This window comes from Giraffa tippelskirchi, chromosome 4 (genome assembly GCF_054371585.1).
Source record: "Giraffa tippelskirchi isolate mGirTip1 chromosome 4, T2T-mGirTip1v1.2.pri, whole genome shotgun sequence".
In the NCBI taxonomy this organism is placed as follows: Eukaryota; Metazoa; Chordata; class Mammalia; order Artiodactyla; family Giraffidae; genus Giraffa; species Giraffa tippelskirchi.
Window position 1 is genome coordinate 125,009,464 of NC_137278.1, and position 24,917 is coordinate 125,034,380.

A 24,917-nucleotide genomic window follows, 5' to 3' on the forward strand; every position below is an offset into this window, starting at 1 on the left:
AGCTGGTTCCCTGCATCTTCCTCTTTCCTCCCCGGTTAATTCTGATTGGTGTTTCACCTCACATAATTACTACATAGGAAGGACTTGAGGGAACCAACATTCACCCAACCAGCATTTATTGAACGCCAGCTAGAAGCCAGACTTTTGAAGACTTTTAAGCAGAGAGAAACTTGGTCTTCCTTGTCACTTAAAAAGACTACAGTGAGGTTAATCACTTTATCAATTTGAACCAATGATCTAAAAATAATATTTGCATGTTAGCTGTACTGGGGTCTCTAGCTAGCTGTGCTCTGTCCCTGTTTGTAAATCTGGAAATAAACTTCAAGTGGCTTCTGAGAAAGTTAAGGCCTAGAAAATGTTTCTGCACAGCCTTAATAAGGTTTCCAATTGTACCTTGGTAAAACCTCATTTCTACTTATTCAACATTAAGTCATTGTACAATCTTGCACCTGCTAGGTTCTGAGGGCAAGAAGATGAGTTACACGCAGCAGTTCTTAAACTAAACGTAGTCAATGCCTAGAAAAACAAGACTAATGCCCACTCTGAGCTCTCCAACGCCCTCCCCCTCCTCTGAATGGTCAATCCTCACAGTTCCCTGGGCCAAAAGTGGAACCCACCTCCCCGAACCCGTCTGCAGGCACACTAGTCTTTTTCTTTCATTTCTATAGACTCTCCTCACTCCCTCCCTCTCTGTTTTTTTCGTAAATCCCAGTTCCCTCCACCTCCCGGTCTACTTGGCTCCTCCTCCTCTTTCAGCCTCAGCTCTTGCCCTGCTGGCTTTTTCTGAATTGCAGATCTGGTCAAATCTCCCCATAAAACCCTCTATCACCTGAGACTTGTCGCATTTGTCGTTTTACACGTACTTGGGTGATTAATATTTGTCTGCTCTCAGGTGCCTACGCTCCAGGCAGGGCAGGGGCTGGTTTGAGATGCCAGGGCCTGGCACTCAGGAGGCCCTCCAGGAATGAAAACTGAACTGTCAGATGGGGCTGGACCTAGACGGCCTGGGGCCTGTGGTGGTGACAGGATGGAGCGGGGTGAGGGGCTCCCCTGGGCGTCCTTACTAACTTCTTTAACATTAGGGTAGGTCTCCTGGCTCCTATCCTGGCGCTTGTGTGAAAACATAAAAGTCCCAAGCCCCCAAGAGACTGAGCGCCCCTAGATAGCAGACATTCCATTCTATTTGGTGAGGGCGGCCCCAACACCTGGCCATGTCTGTTACTTAGCATGAGATACACTCAGAAGATACTAGCCGTTGCCAGCATTGATGAGTACATTCTGGAGGACGGGATAAAACGGGAGCCGTTATCCAGGGCTTCTAACAAACGTCTAAGCTTGAGTTGACTCTTGAAAGAAGACAAGCGACGCTACCCCCAACCAAAGATTAAAAAATAAAAAGGAAATGTGCTTTCTCCCTTCCCCTGGAAAACAAAAACAATAAGACGTCTTAATCAGCGTCTTCACCTTTCCAGGCCTCACTCTCACTCTTCCGCCCGGCACTTGACGGGCGCTCTCTGGATGTCTACACAGTCACTAGAGAGGCTGCCAGCGCAACGAGGCCTCCAGGCTTTTTCTGACAAGGAGCGATTTTGCCGAGCAGGTATATGGTTAGGCCCCGCTCGTGGAGAGGCTATTTAAGGTCCTCGCAGGTAATATCACGGAACTTATAAACACGGGGGAAGACGTCTTTGCTTCTTTCCCTTCGCTGGCACCTACCTAGCAGCCCGGTTCTCCCGCGCTGGGGCGGAGCACCAGCCCTCCCGCCCCGCCGAAATCCAGCCGCCTGAAGGCTGAGGCCCCGCCCCCGGCGCCCCGCCCCCGCCTCAACAGTTCCCGGCACGCAGGCGCGCAGGGCGGGGCGCCGGGGGGGCGGGGCGTGCGCGGCCCCTTAAATACGGCGAAGGGGGCGGTGCGAAGCTGCCGCGGCGCTGCTGCCCAGTCGGCGCCAGTTCCTGCAACTGTCTCCTCGTGGCGCGAGCCTGAAGCCTCGCTTTCTCCGGCAGCGAAGGCGGCAGCAGGAGGGAGCGGAGGCTAGCGCGCGACGGGCTCCATGGAGAGCGGCGGACGCCCGGGCAGAGGCGGCGCTTCCACCCCGGCACCCGGGCTCCAGTGACCGACGCTCGCGCTCTGCCCCGCGTCGGAGCGGTAGTCTGCTCCGGGACTGACCCGGCCTCGCTGCCCTTCCCCGCGCCGCCTCCTCGCTTCCCTGCGCCCCGACTCGCCCTCGACCCCACTGCCCGGCGGGGTGGCGGCGGCCGGGGCAGCAGCGGCAGCAAGAACCCGCCTCTATGATGAAGTTCAAGCCCAACCAGACGCGGACCTATGACCGCGAGGGCTTCAAGAAGCGGGCGGCGTGCCTCTGCTTCCGGAGCGAGCAGGAGGACGAGGTGAGGGCGGCCGGCGCGCTTGGTCCCCTCCGCTAGGGCGCCGGGGCGGGGTTGGTGTGGGAGTCCGGGCTGGCCGGGACGGGAGGTCTTTGCCCTTGCCCTTCCCTTTTTCCATCCCCTTCCCAGCAGACCCTCCGTCTAGCCTCAGGGCTGGAAGAGATTAGCCCCCTCCCTCCTTCCCTCCCGCCCTCCCTCCCTCCTTCCTTCCTTTCTCTGGGTTGATTGTGGAAACAAAGGGGCTCGCCCAGCCCTGCGCTCTCCCACCGGGTCGTGGTTAGGACGGGAGGCCGAGACGCCTCCTGGGCCCCTGGAAGGTCCCGGGCCGTCTAGGTCCCGCCTAGCAGGAGTCACCACTTGAACCTGCAAATGGAGCGTGAAACCAAATAAAACCTTGAGTGGTAACAGAGGGTAGAAATGGCGTGAATGTTGCAGCCCCAGCCCTTCTGCCTCTTGTTACATTTTCCTCTCCCCTGAAATAGCAGTTTGCGGCTTCAGATGAATGTAGGCATGATTATGGAATATCCAGATAGTCCCCGTGCTTTAAAATAAAAACCCATTCGGTCTGGTTCTATCAGTTCCACTTTTTAGTGGATCCTTTAGTTTACAAGCACTTGGCGTATTTATACTGGATTTTTAAAAAAAAAGCCTCCTCTTTTAAAGTTTTCTGACTATAGAATGATGGGTAGTGAAAAACGTGGACTCAACCAGAAGGGAGAAGATGGACTAGGTGGGCAAAGTTGCCATTTTCATACAGTAATCTCTACCTCTGCATATTTATCAGAGCTTCTTTGCTATGTTTGGCTTGACATCTGGAGAGAAGCAGTCTTTCTTGTTCTAAGAGGAAGCAGCAGTCTTCTGTTAATTCACTCATCAGCATTGGGTTTATAGTAAGGCCGTTGAGGTTTTCCTGGAGAACAGTTTATACTTATTTTTGTTACGCTTATTTAATTTAAAAATGGTTCACTAGTTTGTTTTATTTTGCGTGGAGCAATAGTAGTAGTCGATTGGTAGCTGATGAAAATCTTCTGGCATTGACACTTCTAAATGGTTAGACAGGAAAAGCATTAACATTCTGAGTTCTGCTTCCATAACCAATTATGTCCAATAAAATATTAAGCTAAAGTTGGAGGCGGGAATTTAATGGCTTCCTTATTGCTAATCCCTGTAGTTAGGATGAGTATGACATAGTGTACTCTCAGTGGCTTATACTGTTATGCTAACAAAAATCAAAGTACTTCAGAACGGTGCTCTTCAAACTCTTGTCTTTATTTTTTGAAAAGAAACCAAGCCTTTTAATGCTGATTCCGTGCTCAGTTGGGGGTCTCTATTGGAATTTAAACTTAAATTCCAAAGGAGTTTTCAAGAGAAATTGATGTTTTTGAGCTGGGTCTGTTTAGGAGAGCCAGAAAGTCGAGTATGGCTTTTAGCATTTACAAAGTCAAGGGGCTTTTTAAGTGCATTCTGTTAAAAAGATTAGAAGGTCCTTGAGGGAAGGACCATGTTAGCACAAAGCAAACTTTAAATATAAAATAATGCACTTGCCAAAAGTGATCAAGATAGGTCAAGAATCTTACTAGGTGCTTGGCAGTGCCTGAAGACTTTTAAATTTGTTACATTTAATCCTCTTACTGCAGGTTTATAGGTGAGGAGACAGTTGCAGAGCAGAAGTACTTTGCCCAAATGAGGTAATTAGGAAATGGTAGAGTCAGAATTCAGCATCTGGTCCCTACTTATGTTGGGCTCTGGGCACAGGGATAGGCCCAGAGCAGTTGGGTGCACAAGATTTGCTGAATGAGTGAGATCTCGCGAGGCTGAGTTTGGAAGACTTTTCAAAGTAGTGACTTTGAAGTCTTGCCATAATGTGAACATGGAATTCAGGCTTTGTAAAAATGAAGATTCTCAGGGGAAAATATGGGAAATGGGAGGAAATTGAAATGGTCTGTATTGTGTGAATGGTAAAACAAGAGTCTGAGGAGAGCATTAGAAGTTGATCGTAGCAGATAAATGAGTTGGTTTACTGCTTTGAAATTGTTTCTACTGTAATAAATGCTAGATTCCTAGCCTCCAGTGGAATCAAGAGACCAGTGCCATTATAAAATAAAGAGCAAGATTTGAAGAATTTATTAGATAAGCTCATTACATAAAACTGTAAATCTGATAACCCAGAGGTTGTGAAACCAAGTCAGTCAGTTTGTTAGAGAATATGCTCTGAGGGAAGGCTCTGGAATTCTCTAAATAATGCACGGCCAACTTGAACCGTCTGGTTTAGATCTTCAGGATCTTCATTTCTGTAGTTGTGTTTACAGAGTGTAAAGTGAAATAAAATAGTAATTGCTTTTTGACCCTCAAGCTATGCAGTGTTCCAGTCTGGCTCTCTGCTTAAGGGGTTCTAGGTGGACTTTCAGAATAGGTTTTTGTAGGACGGAAGGGTGTTCTCACAGCAGTTTTTATTCTTTGGGGTGTGGTTTTATGTATTTTCCCATTGCATCTCTTACTTCCCTTCGAGGTAGATAATAAACATTAGCATTTGTAAAGGAAGAAATTAGGCAATGGAAGTAACTTGTCTCAAGGTCACAGAAGCTGGCAGATCATTTTGAGCCCAGGCCCTTTATTTCTAAATCTCTTGTTCATTTGATCCTCTCTAGCCAGTTACTTCTATGGGGAACCACCCTTACTTTTGACAGTTGGGCTTCCAGTCAAGGCAACAAATAAGTATTCCATAGAGGAGCTGGGAATTCTGCCTTTGCAGTGGAAGTGGACAGTACATTCACAAAAGGGAACCTGAAATGGATTCCGTTGAACATATTTGCATATATGATTGTTGGAACTGGGCTGCGAGAAGAAAAGTGTCGGCTCCTAAGGAACATGCTCTGTATAGCAGGAGGTTAGACAGATGACTGATACTAAAAAGAAAAAAAGTCGTATCCGACTCTTTGCAACCCCATGGACTGTAGCCCTCCAGGCTCCACAAAAAATTCTCCAGGCAAGAGTACTGAAGTGGGTTGCTGCTCTTCCCTTTTCCAGAGGATCTTCCAGACCCAGGAATCAAACCTGCATCTCCTGCATTGCACACAAACTCGTTACCCTCTAACCCATCAGGGAAGCCCATAAAAGGCAATAAAGTGCTGGTAAAGTACTGTCAGGCTTCCCATCTGGTGCTTGCGGTAAAGAACCCACCTGCCAGTGCAAGAGACATAAGAGACATGGATTAGATCCCTGGGTCAGGAAGATCCACTGGAGTAGGAAAAGGCAAAATTAGTATTCTAGTATTCTTGTATTACTAGTACTCTAGTATTCTTGCCTGGAGAATCCTGTGAACAGAGGAGCCAAGAGCACTACAGTCCACAGGGTCGCAAAGAGTCAGACATGACTGAGTGACTTAGCATGCAGGCAAAAAAGTACCATCAAGTGCTCCAGAGTTAAGATCCAGTATGAGTCATTTGGAGTTGGATTTCAGTGAGTGGGTAAGGAAGGACCAAACATCATAAACAGAGCAAGACTTGGGGCTGTCTAATTGAACTGAGGCTTAGGAGAGCAGAGAACAAATAATGGCTGAAAAACGAAGAGCACCTTCAGTGTAAGATTAAGGAGTTGCTTGCTATATTTCAGTTTTAGATGTATTCAAGTTTGGGGATGATCTGGCAGCAAAATAGGATAGAATTCTAAAGAGAGAAACAGAAATGACTTGATCCTGGGTGGAATCCAGAAACAGTTGCAAGTGAGAAACATAGACAGTCTTAAGAACTTACATTTGGACTTTTTGCTGTAATTAGCTTGTGAGCTCCCTGAGCCAGTAGTCTTGAAACCTGCGGAACTCTAAACCAGAGCTCTAATAAACAAAAACGAAGCCTTCCCTGTAGCTCAGATGATAAAGAATCTGTCTGCAATTCAGGAGACCTGGGTTCCATGCTTGAGTCAGGAAGATCCCTTGGAGAAAAGAATGGTAAATCACTCCAGTATTCTTCCTTGGAGAATCCCATGGACAGAGGAGCCTGACAAGCTCTATAGTCCATGGGGTTGCAAAGAGTTGGACATGACTGAGCAACTAATACTACTACTAAGAAATATTACAGCTTCTCTCTACTAGCACTTTAACCCCTAGGATCAATAAGCCTTTTCAGACACGTATCCTGGGGCTCTTCCTAAGAGCGTTAAGTCCTTGAAGGTTCTTACTTCAAATGGAAACCACTTCCATCAGAATTAACTATCCAAAGGTGGCCTTTTCTAACTGCCAGGAGATGTCACCAGCCTCCTTCATCTGTGCCTGCAGCTTTCCTAGACCTAGAGAAGGGCTGCTTAACCTGTCCAATCAGCCACTTCTTCAGGGGAAGGCCCTCATGTACGATTTGCATCCGTTTTTATTCTTCCGGGTTTGGTGTGTCACCGTGCCTTTCTCCAATTTTGTGAAAGTTTATCCCTTCACTTCAGAGCATTAACTTGCTGGGAGAAAAAAGTCATGGTCAACCCAGCTTACCATTCATTAGAGAATGTGTCTTTATTCCTGATCTTACAGCACTTTGCCTCTCTAGCCCAAGAAGTAGTACTAACTAGTTTGCTGAGTAATAGAACTTGGTAGTGGTTAGTGGATATATTAACTATTATTGTAACTTACTACCTTTTAAAATGTATATGTGCATAGTGGGTGTTCCTAATACACTGCTGGCCTAATTTTGGCCAAATGCCTGTGAAACTGTTAAGTACAGTAGAGATAGTTTTAACCATTCATGTTATTCTTGTTTGTGATAATGTGGGAAAGAAAGAACAACAACCCCAAAACAGCTTCTAAATATATAGTTACAATAGCAAAATAAAATTCTTTATTCTTATATTTAGGGATCACTTAAGGGGTTCTCTGAATAGCTTTGTTTTTTCTGAGAAAGATGTGGTAATTTATAGTGACTACTTGTTCACTTCCCTCGTGGCTCAGATGGTAAAGAATCCGCCTGCAATGTGGGAGACTGAGTTCCATCCCTGGGTTGGGAAGATCCCCTGGAAAACGGAACGGCTACCACTCCGGTATTCTGGTCTGGAGAATTCCATGGACAGAGGATCTTGCTATGCTAGAGTCCATGGGATCGCCAAGAGTCGGACAGGACTGAGCAACTTTCACTTTCCCTTGTTCCTGGAGGCAGGCTGTGACCAAGAGCCATTGTAAGGGTAAAAGCTGAACCACGAAGGGCAATTTGGGGCCCCTTGGTGTAGGGAACCAACAATCCCATGTACTTCCATGTACCTCCCGCCTCTGAGGGCATGGCTGTATTATGTAGACATTGAACAGCATTTCCTAGTTTACATGCTTTTACACATCCCTCAGTGAAGAGGACTTGGGTGATACAGAGTAATATATATTATTCCAATGCACAGACAAACCTTTGTCCAGCAAGATTCAGGGCTGGTTCCAAGTTGACTATTACTATACTATTGCTACTAAAAGTGAGAAATACCTCTATTCCAAATCTTGAAACATTGGGTATCTAAGAAAAACACATATGAAAAATGACTTCTCGACAATACCAAGTATTTTATTCCGATAATTGACTAAAGCATGAAAAGAGGGATAAGATCTGATAGTGTAAGTAGGAGGAATGCTGATATGAAGGTGGCCAGGTCGAATTGGGGAAGAAGTGTCTTCACTTTTCACCACTCTAATGCCATTGGCATTGGAGTTTGAGTGTGATTCAAGTCTAATTCTGCAACTTGGTGGGTTGACTAGCCTCCTTTTTATAAATCTTTCCTTTGGTCTCAGCTCTGGCTTATCTGGAAAGTTAAATGTCTACTTTTGTCTTTGTCATCTTGTTGGACGCACAGAATCTAATAGGTCTGGAAAAGTAGTTGAAAGAGAATTTAAAACCTATGAATGACCATGTATGGACCTGTCAGCTGTTAGTGTATCCTCTTATTGAAAGAGTTTTTGTAACCTATCTTTTGTTACCTCAGTAATACCATTTATTTTAAAGCTTTGATCATTTCTTTCATAAATAACAGTAATATTGGGCTTAGAAGGAAAGCTATGACAAACCTAGACAGCATATTAAAAAGCAGAGGCATCACTTTGCCGACAAAGGTCCATATAGTTAAAGCTATGCTTTTTCCAGTAGTCATGTACAAATGTGAAATTTGGACCATAAAGAAGGCTGAGTGCCAAAGAATTGATGCTTTCGGATTGTGGTTCTGGAGATGATCCTGGAGAGTCTCTTGGACTGCAGGGAGATCAAACCAGTCAATCCTAAAGGAAATCAACCCTGAATATTCATTGGAAGAACTGATGCTGAAGCTCCAATACTTTGTCCACCTGATGTGAAGAGCTGACTCATTGGAAAAGACTCTGATGCTGGGAAAGATTGAAAGCAAAACGAGAAGGGGGCAGCAGAGGATGAGATGGTTAGATAGCATCGTTGACTCAATGGACATGAATTTGAGCAAACTGGGAGATAGTGGTGGACAGAGGAGCCTGGTGTTCTGCAGTCTCTGGGGTTGCAAAGAGTCAGACATGATTTAGCAACTGAACAACAACAAATATTGGCCAAAAGATTTTTGTTTGGATTTTTACGTACCATCTTATGGAAGAATCTGAATGAACTTTTTTGCCAACCTAATACATAAATATATCATTCACATATATATATATTTAGTGGCAAATATCAGTAGACTTAGCTCATAGCAGCTGCTCTGTACCCTTATTCCTTTTGTTTTGCACACCTTGTCTCCACTTACTCTCACTTCCAAACTGTGTAGATTGTTTTCAACTTCCAGCAAATTTCACCACTTTCTCTCAGATTTTGCATCACAGACATCTAAGAGCCAACCTAGGATTGTGAAGCCAGTAAAATTATGGATACTTTTTAGTTGTCTGAGAGTAGAAAGACAAAGGTTAAAAGTAAAGGTTAATGCAGCTATAGAATTTAAAAATTGTGATAAGCATTATTTTGAGACAAAAGTATGGATACAGGTGGATAGTCCAAGAAACCTTCTCTCTAGAAGTTTTTGTTTGTTTTTAGTAACACCTTTCTTAGAGCATTAGTTTGCACGCTAAAGCTGCATTGTAGATCTAGTACACTGGGGATGTTATAGAATGTTAAGATGGCTTTGCAGGAATTGAGAGGGAGATACTGAATAGTAATACTTTGTGGTGTGGGTTTAGACTCTTCCAGTCTATAGAAGGGGTTTTAACTGTCCTTGTCTCTGCTTATACTGTTCAGATTTCTTTTCTTAATCACCACCCACCCCCTTCCCCACCACATAGCCTTGACCTCATCTGAATTCCCAGGTACTCAAGATGAGTAGGCAAGTACTTAGTAACATACCAGTTTCCAAATCTGTACCATCACCAAAGGCTCATTATCAGATCTCTTAAGCTAGTTGTTTAGACACTGATCATCTAAACATTTGGATGCAATACCTTAGGTATTACTCATTTTAAATTGATCATTTTTGGAAAGATACATTTGGAGTTAATGGCTTGATAAAATTGAATCACTTTGGAATGTCAAGGGACTTGCAGCACAATTTCTTGGTTTCTCAGCTAAATCATTTGGAAGAGAAGTTTAGTCATATGACAGTGGCATCCTGTAGATAAAGATTTGGTTTTAAATCGGAAGCTTAAGTGTTAGTTCAAAAACAGACACAGACTGTACTAATGGTTTTTCAACATTATTAACCTTATGTAATTTAGCTCTTAAAGACTGTTGTGGTCAAATAGGAATATATTAGTCATTGACCTAGATACATGACACTGAATTTCATTTTTTTCAGAACTCAAACATTATGAATATCGATGGCTTTGAAACTCCCTGTTTACTCAATGAAGATGTACGTTTCTGGTGGCTAGTTCCCTGCACCACCCTGTTCCATTATGAAGGTGATCAAGGAGGTTGCTTTCAGAGCATCAAATTAGGCAGTTAGAATTTTATCCAGATACTAGAAACCAGTTTATCCCTAACTCATGCCTAGGAACCAGGAAAAGAAGCTTCCAGCTCTGTGGTCAGAACTGGTGGTTACCATTTACTTTTTCCATGATACAGGATATAACACTTTTGTACCTTAAACATTTTTTGTTTTAACTTAAAAACATATTCATTTGCCAGTCTTGATATAGGGTCAAAGCCTTTGAGTACCATAGACAATTGGCAAGTATACTTTTTGAATAAAATCCAAAGGTGAAATCTGATTTGCAGTTCACTTTGTATAAAGTAGGATTTTAACTTTCTAGATTTTTAAAATTTCCTTCTTCTGGTCTTTTTTTTTTTTTTTTAAGTAATCTTATCCATACTGAATTTGATAGCAATTTTTAACAACCCATCTTTAATGAATTTTTGCAGAGCCTTTTTGATAACTACTTCCTGTCCTCATTTTATCATTAACTGTCAGTGATTACAAAAACAAGTGCAACTGGCAAAATCTGGGGAACAAGCTTGTCTTGACAGATGAATTCAACTCAGTTGGTGGGAAAGCAGAAAATCCAACTGTAATGGCCAACAGTACTCACTGTAGTGAGTACAGTGAGGCCAAGTGTGCTTGGACTACTCATGTAGGCTAGGATCTGGGGTATATTCTACTCCGTAACATTCAATAGTCTTGCAAGGATAGTTACTTCTTTTTGCAGAGGAGGACACTGTACCTAAGAAAACTTAAATTTAAGGCTGTCTTACATTTCACTTTACCAAAATTGCTATATCTGGACTTGGTGGTGCCCTCAATGTCAGCCATTAGTACTTTGGGTACTCAGTCATGTCTGATTTCTTTGTGACTCCATGGACTGTAGCCTGCCAGGCTCCTCTGTCCATGGGATTTTCCCAACAAGAATACTGGAGTGGGTTGCCATTTGCTCCTCCAGGGGATCTTCCTGACCCAGAAATCAAACCTGTGTCTCCTGCATTGGCAGGTGGATTCTTTACCAGTGAGCCACCTGGGAAACCCCATTAGTACTTTAGCTAAGGCTCTGTCAATTGTTGTGTTAACTTACAGTGCTTTCTCTGGACTTGCCTCTATTCTGCCTGTTATATACTTGGAGAAGTGATGTAGTCAAGTCCTGTCCAGATCAGAATTGAGAGAAACGGTGCTCAGGTCCCTTGAGCGTTAGTTGATCCACCACTATGTGGTGATGGTATGTCTACAGGCCAAGGCCTGCTGCCGCTTTTCAAATTGAGGGGAGTTATGCACTTGAAGTTGTTCCCTCATCTCCCAGCCCAGTTTTGTTGAGGTTTGGGGAAAAGGTGGGACTTGATAAACTCTACTGTCAGCCTGGAAGTTTCCATTTGGGCAGATTGGGTTCTGGAGCTTACTCATGTAGTTGAATCCTGGGCTGGCTATAAATTCCTGAGGGCCAGCACTTTATCTGGCAGTAGGGAGAAAGCTGGGCAGACAGTTGGCACAGTGTCAGAAAACCAGAATCCGCACTGAGTATCAAGCTTTGCTCTCAGCTGATTAATTTCCGGAGAGAACTGTTTGCGTTTGCTTGAAGGCAATATACTAAGGTAATATTGCAGACATTTCTGTTCAAGTTGGTCAAGACGCCTGCCTGTTACTTTCAGAAACGTAATTTGATTATTTATCATAGTCTTTCCCAACCCCTGCCCTCTCAACTTGGGTGAATTCCAACCTAACCTAGTGCACAAATTTGCACTTATAGGATGGTTGTTTACTTCTTGTTTCAGATACTGTTAAAAAGTGAACTGGCAGGATACTACTCTGTATTAATACAGTGTGTGGGGTTTTTTGTTTGTTTTATAAGTCTGTGCACATTTCAGGCTTAATGCTGTTCTTGACCTGGATTTGCAGAGTTTCCTGTAAAGGCCAAACAGTATTTTAGGCTTTGTGGGCCATACAGTTTCTGTTGAAATTGCCCAGCCCTGCTGCTGTAGCATGAACAAATAAGTGTGAGTGTCCACAGTACTTCTGGGGCTGGGGTTTACGGTTATGGCCGGGTTTGCAGGTGCTGCTGGTGAGCAGCAGTCGGTATCCAGACCAATGGATTGTCCCGGGAGGAGGAATGGAGCCTGAGGAAGAGCCTGACGGCGCTGCTGTGAGGGAGGTTTATGAAGAGGTAAGATGGAGAGTCGTGCCTTCTGGGTAAGGTTCACACACAAGGCAGTTTGCTACGTACACCGAGGAAGAGGCGTGGAGATGGGCAGGTCACACATGCAGTTTGGTTGTCTAATTCAACATTTTAAAGCATGTGACTACAGCTAGCACTTTGGTAAGCAGATTATTAATAGTTAAAAATCAATGTGGAAATCCCCCAGAGCCGAATAACACTCTTATATAACAGTCTCATCAGTGATCAATATATAACGTGATGGCCTTGCCCCAAAGCAAGGTTAGTGTTAACTGAGCAAAAATGCACAGAGAAAAAATTCATCATGTGCTACAGTTCATTTTCAGACATACAGGAAGCCAGTTGCTTTTATTTTACTGGCTTTGTCTTAAAGTTCAGTAGACTGAGGGCACACACATGCACAGAAGCACACTCGGCGTGCTTGTCTTCTCACAACTGATAGAAGTGGAACTTGCTTTTACTCAGGAGCAAAACAGCATAGATCAAGTGCCATAAAAACTCCTTGAACAGCAGTTAGAACATAAATGAGAAGTGAGTGATAAGGCTCTCACTGGGTGTTGGTGTGTAATTGGAAAGGTTTTCTAGAGATGGATCTTATGGGATAAGCATTCTCAGAGAAAGCACGTGCCAGTCTATTAGTTTTCATTCTGGGTTTGTGGCACACACTGAAGTTCCAGTCTGTCATAGTACCAGGTAAAAGGAAGGACTGTGCAGTGGAAGGGTAACACAGAGAAAATAACTTGCATATAAATTTTGTTATGTAAAAATTTTACATTTCATCTTTTTTTAATAGGCCGGAGTTAAAGGAAAATTGGGTAGACTCCTGGGCATATTTGAGGTGAGTTACAAAAGTAATCCTCATCTTGCTGATAGAATTAATGACTTCTTCCTTCCTAACAAGCCAGATAATCTGGCAGCAGCCTGAACTAGATATTCCTCTGAAGCTACCAGTAGGCGAGGAAGTCATAAGGATTTAGGAGGGAGGGAAATAGAAGTTGCTTGACTCATATACCACTACTGCAATATTCCCAGCATCACCTAAGGGCTTAGGCCTCTCATGGATACTGCCTGGAAATGAACCCTTTGCCTTCAGCATGTAACACTGGATGATATGCATAATGACTTCATCCTGAAAGGACACCATGAGGATGTAAAACTCAGATGCACAGACTAGATACTAGAAGCATAGAATTCTCTTCTATAGTTTGTTATTGCTGAAGGCAGAATGGAATTTGTGGAGAGGAAATTTGAAAGTGACAGGTATTCTTTGGAAGGTGGGGAGAAATGAGGTCAGGTTATGAGACCCAAACTGTTCTCAAAATATATTTTCATACAAGATTCAGACCTAGATACATGGTATATCAGACACATTTGTGATTTTTTTTTCAAGATACCCTTTAAGTGTTAGCTTAGTCCTGCTGATAGGACTATAAATACAGTCCTTAAAGATTTTATCTTTTAGCCTTTTTCAGAAATCAGAAAAAATTCTGATTGTACAGCACTTGGTAGAATTGATGACTCCCAGAATACAGTAACTATTAAGAGTAAAGTTCATAAGGTACTATTCACAATTTTCGAGAATTCACCACTTGCTTTACCCAGTTAAATAGCACCATCTCCTGGTTAAACTGAAAAACATTGTGAGTTTTCTGTAACTGAGTAACCGTGGTACACATAATAATGCATATGTGAATATGCTGACAAGATTTTTAAAGAAAACTTCTCATGTTTGTGTAACATGGGAAGGTAACAGTAATAAGTGCTTTACAGATACTATTTAAATTTCATAGAATCTGAACAGAAAATGGTAATCAGTGTACCTTTACCTTTAGAAAAATATAAGGGAAAATTAGAATGTTCCTGCCTAGTCACCATGGTGATTTTGATTAATTTGTGAACATAGCAAATAAGTGTATTGATTTTCCAGGCATAGAGTTAAGATGACAGATCCTTAAACATAATGTTTTAAGTGAGAGAGGCCTCTAATTTATTCCTGTTCTCTTTCATTCCCAAAGACATAAGATACTGAATGAGTGAATTACTCAGGTGATTTGTGGTAGAAAAAATTAGGGCAGTTGTCTGACGTCTTAGACTATAGCAAACAAGGTTGCCTTTAATCAAGGTGAAGGTGAGCCCCAAGGCCAGCTTGTGTTTAATTTTGAACCTAGACACAAGGCTAGGTGGCAGTTTTAACAGGAGTAAAAACTGAGTTGGAGCATATAGGACATGGCATTCTAGAAAGGGACTATCCTCGTACTATTCTCAATTTTTGCTGTGCATAGTTCACCAGGAAGCTTTTACATACTTAGGCCTCCTCTCAGACTAACTGAATCAATGTCTCTTTGAAAAAAAAAAAAACAAACTGCATCCTGGGTGATGAAATAGATGGTCAAGGTTGAGAGGCCCTGGTCTAGGTTAGTAGGTCTGCTCATGTTTTGTCCTCTATAAATTCCCTCTGGTGCTGAAGGTTGTATGACTGAGTATACTTGTCTGTGGTGGCAAGTAAACTATGCTAATGCATACCGCACTGAATTCTTTACTCGAAAATGTGTACAAGACTGGCTCCTGTAGATTAAAATGCTTCTCTTTTTATATTCAAGCAGAACCAAGACCGAAAGCACAGAACATACGTTTATGTTCTTACTGTCACTGAAATATTAGAAGACTGGGAAGATTCTGTTAATATAGGTAAATTCCCTTTCCTTTTGCTATCTGAGTCTTTTAATTCATACTACATATGTATATTCAGTTTGCATCTTTTGGCTGCTTTTTAGAGAAGATCAATATATATCTCCCAATTTGAGTTATCTTAAAATTGTAAGTTAACTTCATTTATTTTTATTATATATTTATTTATTTTTATTTCATTCGGTGTTTTTTAGGAAGGAAGAGAGAGTGGTTCAAAGTAGAAGATGCCATCAAAGTTCTCCAGTGTCATAAGCCTGTACATGCAGAGTATCTGGAAAAACTAAAGCTGGGTTGTTCTCCCACCAATGGAAATTCTACAGTCCCTTCCCTTCCAGACAATAACACCTTGTTTGTAACTGCTGCACAGACCTCTGGGCTGCCGTCTAGTGTAAGATAAGAGAGAATTGGAAAGACCTCTTCCACTCTGTGCAGTCTTGTGGGCAGAGGCTTCTTATTATCCTTGACAAACATCTGAATGACGCTTGCAAACTGTCTGAATTTGCCATGCAGGATTTTCAAACAATTTGCATGTTTTTCAGATGCTTTCAAATCTTCTTAAAAAAAGATAGTGTAAAATATTTTAATAAGCCAAAGCCATGTGGAATTTTTTTTAGATGCCTTAACTGTACCCCCCCTACTCCAGTACACCCACCCACCTTGTTATTTTGGTTGGCATTTTCACAGCATTTTGTTTTTCAGTGTTTGTCCATTTGCTGTCAGTCTGTGGGTTTTGTCACATCAACTTACTTGTCGGTATATTTTCCCCCCTCAAATTGTTTTCTCATTCACAAAGCACACACACACACAAAATCATTTTCACATATTCAACAAATCCTTCTGTTGTGGGAATTTATGACAATAATTCTTGATATTAAAGCAGTCCATCAACCCAAAAACTTGTTTCATAGGATGATAATTTTAATTTATAGATCCCAGATTTGGACCGTTACTTTCTATATGACCTTATTTTCAGGAGTTTGTCAACTTGTCTCAATTTTCACAAGTGGTATTACATCACTAGTTACCTGATATGGCCAATTCCCGTAAAGGGACTCAACAGTCACTTTAAGACAAAGTTTAACTCTAGAGCTAGTGATTGTTAGGCAGCTACTATAAGCAAATTGCATGTAGTAGATAACATCTTAACTCATGAAAACTACTCCTAGAATTTGAGTTAACATGCTCCATGGCTAGTTCCCTTTATCCATAATCTCTCTTCACACAGAATACACGAGAACTATACGTCCCTCAGTGTAAATTAATTTTAAAAACATTTTGTTTTCTAATTTAGTGACATCAGTTAAACTTGCTGGTAAAGGCCAGTTAGTGCTGACTGCATCACAGTTGAGTGAAATGGCCTTCTTGTTCAGCTGTTACAGACCTAGATTGTTAAGGCACCTTAGAACATCTCATCTTTTATAGCTGGTCAGTAGGTATTATATAACTAAATACTAGGGCTCTGGAACATACCTGGACTAAGAATTACTTTGTCTTACACTTGTCTTTATATTCACTGAAATCCAAGAATCCCATCTAACAGAAACACATGAATACCTTGTCTGTACTTCGATGACCAAGAGAGAAATAAGGTGGGGCAAAGTGAAAGATGATCCCACATGTAGACATTAGCTTTTTGTAAACATCTTAACTGGTGAATATAAAGTAGAAAGTAAGCATAGTTATGCATTTGTTCTCTAAATTGTCAACCGTTAAAAACATAATTGCTGCTAAAAATAGAATGCTGTTACACTTAAGGAAAATTGGTGCCACTGTTCTGAAAATGAGATCTTGTCCCGTAAATGCAGCTGAACTAAATATAAATATTAGCTCACAAATGAATGCTGTCAAAGGAATGAGTAAAGTAAAAAACTTAACCAATGACATTTCATCCTAAATTATGTAATGTGATCAAACATGATCATCCAGAATTTTTATATTTTTCTTTGTACAGAGGTTATGTATTCTGGGTGGTTTTTCTTTTTTTTAAGGAAATACTTTAAATCCCACAGATTGACACTTTGTAGTTTTTTCTCAGTAATCTCTGAAGTTTCTTTAAATTATATACTTAATACAGCAGAGAGAACTGGATTGTTTTTGTATATAAGACTTGTGTCCACCTGAAATGTCAGAAGTACTAGGGGAGGGGGGCTGGGTATCTTGTATATGATATTATTAGAGGTAATAATGCATGAACTTATTTTATAAACTCTTGGACTATGTATTTGACATGTAAAATATGTACAGTATTAATGTCAGCCATTTCTTAAAAGTGAGCCTATAAATATTGTTGTATAATTTTCTTTGGTCAGAAACATTTGGACTAAGTAGTACCACTGGGTCAGGATTTTTTCTTCAGTGCTGTTTAGCAAACCACCTGTCTTAGTCTGTGCAACTAGGAAAAATTTGTATAATGCATCAAAATACTTCAGTTGTCACACTTGAAATTTCACACTTCACTATTCTTTTGGAACCCAGCCTAGCAAAATTTCCTAGAGGAAAGGCCCTAAGGAGATTTATTTCTGTTAAGAGAAAAAGCCAACTTTTGCAGACTCAAGAGCTGAACCTACTGTAGATAACAAATAGTGTCTACTCTCAACTCTCCAAAGTTTACAGAGTGTTGAGACTGTCACTTGTGCTTTCTGTGGGGTAGCAGGATAAATTTGGGCAGCTAAAATATTCAGTTCAGTGTGCCTCCTAATTAAAAAAGTTTATAAAGTAACTTGTAGACACAAAGTAGCAACTGGCTTGCATGTTTATTGCTGGGTTGTTGGTTTTTGGTTTTTTTTTTTGTAAACTGGTGAAATTTTTCAACCAGGCATATGCCATTCAATTTTCTGTCGATCACACAGAACTGAAGGGGAAATGATTGTTGTATACACTTTGCTTTGCATGGTCTCATTTGAGATAATTGGTGTAAGAATCTTGACTTTTTTTATATTTGGAAACATCAAATAAAAAATGGAAATGAATTTTTTTTAACACAGCTTAGCACTGTCAAAGTGAAAACTTGTCTGGTGTTCCACAGTAACAGGTTTACTTACTGTCTTTCCATTGATAGCCATATAGTTTTCTGCTAGTCATTTATTTATATACTTCCTTTTTATGATTCTTAGTAGTGGAATTAACTAACGTAAAAGGAAGGGCTCACCAGTAAGGTGTTGCCATTACTCCCACTATATGTTCTCCATCTTATACAGGACATCAGTCATGCCACTGTGCTTGTCTTATTTATTGCTATTCTCCTTTCCTAATGGAGTGTGTGTTATAATAATTATTTTAATAATTTTCAAGGGGCTTGGCTTATCCTGACTACTTTGGTGTAATATGTTGCAGATACTTTCTACACTATGGTCACGTTAATTATTACAGCTGTTTTAAAAAGGTTACTGGTGAGGCCATTTTATTTACCCCAAATAATTGTTTATGAAGATGAACTTCAGAATCCTCACATAAAAGTTCTACTCAGATCTCATTTGGTTTTGATTAAGATTGTTAAATTGGAAGAAAAGAGAAAGCTTGGCATTTTCTAATGTCTTCACATTGGAATACAAGAATCTTCTACAGTTCTCTTACATAGAACCAGTTACACACTAGTTGAGTTTATTATAAAGTATGATTTGTGACAGGTATGTTACAGCTGGAATGTTGTAGCTGACTGTACTCAAATGAAGTTTCCATCCAGTACAGTACCTGGTTTCATAAATTCTTAATGCAGCATTCACCATTAGCTGCACAATGGTCAGCATTTGCTTTATGCCCAGCATTAGTGCAACAGCATAGAACAAGTTTCTACCCTCAAGGAACTTAGGTTCTAGTGAGGCATAGAGATGAGTTTACATCAAAAAATGTCCTTGAAGATGTAAGCTCTATTTTTTAAGACATGTACCATCTTCAAAAACAAAATCTTTATTTAAAAATGTGATCCCCATCAAATACTTTCATACATTTTATATGGAACTGTAGGACAAAACTCAGGTTGAAAAGTGATCTCATCCCTGGTGCTGCTCCTCTCCTTCCTTTTAGTACCTTCCTGACTAGTTCCCTTGCGGTTCAGCTGGTGAAGAAGCTGCCTACAATGCCAGAGACCTGGGTTTGATCCCTGAGTCAGCAAGATCCCCTGGAGAAAGGAAAGGCAGCCCACTCCAGTATTCTGTAATTCCATGGACTGTATAGTCCATGGGTTCGCAAAGAGTCAGACACAACTGAGCAACTTTCACTTTCACTTGACTAGTTCCCTTGGCTAAATTTGAGCAGAAAGATGGGAAGGCTTCTAAGTGTTATCTTGGCACTGCATTATGGCAAAGACCCTAATTTACTCAGAAACTAGTCGTATTTCTCTACTTTGTGATTTCAACTGATTATGATCCTAAAAGTTACTCTTCCCAATATGTGGAATACTACCCTCTGGACATCACGTTACCTGGTTCTAAACACTAGTGCCAGACATAATAGTACTGTAAATCTTCCTGCTTTTTTCAATTTTTACTCAAATTCATTCCATAATCAGTGAAATAAAAAGTACTTTATTTGGCTATTACTGTATAGTAAGAGGTATGTGTAATTAAACATAACCTTTTAATCAAGTTACTACACCAGGAATCTAAACTCTGGGAATGCAGACACAGATGTACCTACCAAGGTAAGGCAACCAAACTGGTGAGGCATGGAAATAAAATGCCCATGCCCAAAGGCGTAATGGTTAACTAGTAATGTGTCCACATGGTGGAATATTTTACAGACATAAAAATGGTATTCAGGTTAAGGATGCCAGAATAAACTGGTATGGCAATGTAGTACCACTATTAAATTTTTAAATGCAGGCTTCCCTGGTGGCTCAGTGGTGAAGAATCCACCTGCCAGTGCAGGAGACAGGTTCGATCCCTGATCCAGGAAGGTCCCACATGCCGTGGAGCAGCTAAGTGCACGCACAGCCACTGAGCCCGGGAGCTGCAACTTCTGAAGCTCATGTGCCCTAAAGACTGCTCAGCAATAAGAAAAGCCACCACAATGATGATCAATGCTCTCCCCAATTAGACAAAAAGTCTGTGCAGCAACGAAGACTTGACACAGCCAAAAATTTAAAAAAAAAAAAAAAGCATATAATAACCCTTTCACCTACTTCTGGGAACCTAGTCAACAAAAATGCTTCAAGTTGCACAATCAAAATATGGTTAAAGGTGTGTTCTGCATTATTTATAAAACTTGCATCAACTTAAATGTACAAATTGGGTGGGGTTAAGTTACAGTCATCTATTTGATAGCAAAGAAATGTGCTGCCATAGATGGAGTTCCTTCCTTTCAATAATTGCTAATTGAAAAACACTACACAGAATTTCCTGTTAAAGGTCACTTTTAAAGAAGCCTGTACAGATTTTTAAAAATCAAATCCTGTATAATTTTGAACATTCTGAGTTCAACGTTCATTCCTGTGAACACTGAGAAATTTGGTATGAAAATATATCACAAATGAAATAAACAGGGCTTGATAAATGCCCGATCTGTATAACTTATCCAAGTATGTGTTAATATCAAAGCAGAAAGATGAAACCTGCACAAATCATTCTTGTTACTGGAATAACAGTTAACAGATCACTTTTTAAAGGCTTCCCAGATGGAGCTAGTGGTGAAGAACCTGCCTGCCAATGCAGGAGACCTAAGAGATGCAGGTTCAGTCCCCGGGTTGGGAAGATCCCCTGGTGGAAGAAATGGCCAACCACCCAGTCTTCTTGCCTGGAGAATCCCTATGGACAGAGGAGCCTGGCGGGCTACAGTCCATGAGGCCGCAAAGAGTTGGACACAACTGAAGCAACTTAACATGCACACATCCCTTTTTAAAAGCAGGGGAGACATATCTTGCTTATAACACAAGACCAAGTAATCGTCACTGTCAAGTAGGTAGGGGTTAACTCAGCCTGGTGCATGCGTGCTCAGTCGTGTCTGACTTTTGTGACCTTATGGACTAGCTCACCAGGCTCCTCTGCCCATGGGATTTTCCAGGCAAGAAGCAGGAATACTGCAGTGGGTTGCCATTTCCTTCTACAGGCCTAATGGAGGCCCCAGCCTGTTTTTGTATATTCCACAAACTTGGAATGCTTTTCACATTTTTCAGTAGCTGGGAACAAAATACTCTTACTCTGTGACATGAAAACTAAAGTTTTGTCAGAGCAGAGAACAGCATGCCCATTTGTTTAAAATTGTCTATGGATGTTTTCTCACCACATCTGGCAGAGCTGAGTAACAGACAGACCCATGGCCTGGAAAGCCCAAAATATCTACTGTTTCAGAATTAAAAAACACGGATTGCAACCATTTGGTCCTACTCCTTTGGTTACTCACAGTTCTAATGAAAGAAAGTGAAGTTGCTCAGTTGTGTCCGACTCTCTGCGACCCCATGGACTGTAGCCCACCAGGCTCCTCCATCCATGGAATTTTCTAGGCAAGAGTACTGGAGTGGGTTGCCATTTCCTTCTCCAGGGGATCTTCCCGACCTGGGGATCGAACCCAGGTCTCCTGCACTGTAGGCACTTTACTGTCTGAGCCACCAGGGAATCCCTACAGTTCTAATACTTCCTGCCAAAACATAAGGAAAACAGCACCAACTTGAAATCTGGTGCAATCAACCTATCACATCTAAGCTGCTTGACAGATCTAAGTCAGTCGTCTTGAGTAATCTACTCTTAGAACATAAACCAGAATACTTTGTAAACTTACTAGATTATAATGAAACTTATAGAGCTATTGGAATTTACTAATGACACGCAAATTCATGAAGTGTTCCATATTTTTTATGAGACGGTTGGATGGCATCATCGACTCAATGGACACGAGTTTGAGCCAACTACGGGAGATAGCGAGGGACAGGGAAGCCTGGAGTGCCTGGGGTCCATGGGGTCACCGAGTTAAGAGGCATGACTGAGAGACTGAACCAGAACAATCTAGATCATGATATTTATTTCAGTGAGTCACATGGTGGGTGAGTATGGATCAGGAATATATAAAATGGAAACGTGCTAGTTATTCCACAATAGGGAACCTGAGCAATCTATCAAGTCTCTCATATTTCTAAAGCTTTTTTGTCCCATAGATAAAAGTGATTAGCAGAAAAATGTTAAAGCTCCTTAAAGAGCACCATGAAATAAACTTTTACAAGAGCATGGGATTTAGTTGTTGCTCTGCTACAAGAGACAGTAAGGTCTAAATATCCAGGCACTTACCATATGCTTCTCCAACCAACCAGAAACCACATCAAGTCCACAGAGGCTCAGCTTGGTTATTAGCAAGTCTGCATTCATACACTTGAAATGCTACAACTGGCACATATGAAATGAAATCAGCTAAAGGGCAGCAAAGATGAAATCACCAGGAGGAGGAAGGACCCAGACTCTTCAGGTTGAGTTCTATACTTAAGAAGGAAAATTTTAGTCCAACTCCCAGTTTTGCAGCCAATGGAGTGCTTGTCCAATTTGTAACATAAAGATATAGCAAAACCAACTCTTGGAACAAATCCTCCTGATTTCCAACCTCAATGATAAAAAAAAATGGAAATTAATGCAGGGGGTGGAAGATATAGTTAAGGAAACAAAGTATCATCAGTCTGGGTGGTGGTGTACAGATTTTTATTCTTAATATTCCAAATTATTACATTCAACATGTTTTGTTTTTGTGATCATTAAGTCATTTAAAAATAACCCCTAATATAATTTCTTAAACTAAGCGCATGCTACACGGTTAAATGAAATGTTGCCCCCAGTCCCAAAATACATTATTCCAATGAAATTACATTTTTAAAAATAGACTGCTGAATTAGCTGCCCTATAATCATGGCATTTTACCTTTTTCTTTTGGCCAGCTTTTGTAGATAAGGCTATATTTTTAAACCTTTGCTACTGCAACTAACAAAAAGTTGATGTGACAAGAGTTAAGTAGCCAATTCCTATTATTCCCATACCATTTAGTTCCATTTAGCTAAAACTGTGTTAATGTCTTACAGGATTTCCCACCCCATACTCTCCTTTACTAGTGCTAAACCATAGCACCTATGGCTTTTTTAGGTATTGTGTTTATTTTTAAATGCTTCTGAAATTTTGTATTAAAGTATGTTCTTGGTCTAGAGCAGGGTTTAAGTTATACATATCTCAAATCTAAGCTCTCATTAGGCAGCTTCTGAGAGGACCAACACTAGCTAGCGTGGAAGTAAATCACAGCAAAAGAGACAACAAAATTTAAAAATCACTAGAAAAACATAAGGCTCCTATCAACCCCTCCAGATTTCAGAAAAGCTTTTGAATGGGCAGAGTTGATGTTCAAGAAGCCATTTATCAATATACTCAGATTCTTTTCCTCTCCCAGGGCTCTGCAAAAGCTGGTCCCCTGCCTGGAGGTATTGAATCCAGAAGGGCAGTCCCTCCCAAGCGCTTACTTCCCCTCTCCACCAGAGCTGCCACTGCTCTTGGTCCATGTGCCCCACCCGCATCCCTCATTAGATGAGAAGGTCCACGAGGGAACATCCCATGCCGGTCCCATTCACCTCATCACCCCTGACAAGTAGTAGTGCATCCATAAGCTAAGGAGTTACAAAGTCAACGGCTTACAAGAGAAAAGGATCACAGAGAGGAGCAGGTGGGCTGGGAGGGGATTCTACCCAGCCAGAGAATCACTGAGTAGAATAATGACAAGCTCATCTTAGGAAGGCTACTACTCAGCTCCTCCCAGCGGGTGCCTTGCATAAGGCGGGTCACGTCTTCCTGTTGTCAGAACTTCAGATCATTCAAGTTACCAGCATACAATATTCTCACGTGACTCTCCCAATTTTTCTAAAATGTCAGCATTGAATTCAAAATGTTTTAACCAACCACACTGTGTGGGCCAAGGAAAACAGGCCCCAAAGCCAGATGTGGCTGCCAGTTTTCAAACTCTACCCTGGCCTCTCCCAGAGCCCCTTAAATTCTAAGAAAGCCCAGCCAACACACTGGCTCTTGTTTCATCCCACTGGGTTGCGGAAGCAAGTATTATCAAAACAATGGGGGCTCTTATCAAAATTACAAAGGAAAAAACCATGTTGCTGTGAAATTTGGAATTTGTACTTCTGTAACTCAAAAACTCAGTAGACATCAGAGTCCTATTTTAGATACATTTTTGTAGATCAATAGATTTAAATCTGGAATTTTATAACTTATAAATCACTATGTCATACTAGCTATCATCTGAGCAAAATGCCACCTGCAATAAATAAAACTGATCTCTATTTAACTGCCTGAGTGTTCACTCATTTTGGCCCCAGAATGAGATTCAGTTCCCTTAGCTGTAAGACGACCTCTAAAGAGATCAACAATTGTTATAAATGACAACTGCTGTTAAGCTTTCAAATTTACAATATTTGGGTTAAGAACAATTTTACTCTGAATTAAACTAATATTTGTTTCCAAGCAACGCATTTATTGAAGGATACCAGTTACCACTCATCAAAAACTTTTGTATGTTGAAAATGTAATTTTAATAGATATTCTTCATCTTACATAGGAGCACAATAAAATACACCACATTCTGAAGAAACTCCAGAAGGTACGAGAATAAGAGTGGGGAAAATTCAGATGGGCTACAATATCCATTATCTTAAACTGCAAGAGTCAAAGGTTCCAACCCACAGGTTAACATTTACATACTTATGACTGACTACATTAATGTCTTAAAATAACAAGACTTAAGAATTAGATATGGAAAGGTGAGAAAGAACAGCTTTGTGGGGGGGAAGAACTCTGTCAATGCAGATAATTGCTGATTATCAAATT

General features: G+C 41.2%; 1 protein-coding gene and 1 long non-coding RNA gene across 3 annotated transcripts in view; one reads left to right on the forward strand and one right to left on the reverse strand.

The window, feature by feature from the left end:
• LOC145546144 (uncharacterized) overlaps positions 1 to 1,792 on the reverse strand; it is a 216,245-nt gene extending 214,453 nt beyond the window's left edge. The window contains exon 1 of the long non-coding RNA XR_014082557.1: positions 1,717 to 1,792. This is a non-coding gene — a long non-coding RNA (uncharacterized LOC145546144). The remainder of the gene's footprint in view (positions 1 to 1,716) is intronic.
• A 127-nt stretch (positions 1,793 to 1,919) lies between these two features.
• NUDT4 (nudix hydrolase 4) lies at positions 1,920 to 18,112 on the forward strand. Of its 2 annotated transcripts, none has more exons than XM_081592130.1 (5): positions 1,920 to 2,387; positions 12,319 to 12,429; positions 13,235 to 13,279; positions 15,042 to 15,129; positions 15,324 to 18,112. In XM_081592130.1, exons 1-5 carry the CDS (start codon positions 2,289 to 2,291, stop codon positions 15,524 to 15,526), a joined length of 546 nt encoding a protein of 181 aa, XP_081448256.1. In that variant the 5' UTR covers positions 1,920 to 2,288; the 3' UTR covers positions 15,527 to 18,112. The 2 variants fall into 2 exon arrangements, with proteins under 2 accessions (XP_081448256.1, XP_081448257.1); XM_081592131.1 differs by having other exon boundaries at positions 15,045 to 15,129.
• Positions 18,113 to 24,917: the final 6,805 nt, after the last annotated feature.

What these genes read in the sequence shown, in the direction of transcription:
- NUDT4 (XM_081592130.1), top strand. Translation starts at nt 2,289, where the DNA reads ATGATGAAGTTCAAGCCCAACCAGACGCGGACCTATGACCGCGAGGGC. An exon ending in GGAGCGAGCAGGAGGACGAG is followed by an intron (nt 2,388 to 12,318) that starts GTGAGGGCGGCC and finishes CCGGGTTTGCAG; the next exon opens with GTGCTGCTGGTGAGCAGCAG. An exon ending in TGAGGGAGGTTTATGAAGAG is followed by an intron (nt 12,430 to 13,234) that starts GTAAGATGGAGA and finishes TTTTTTTAATAG; the next exon opens with GCCGGAGTTAAAGGAAAATT.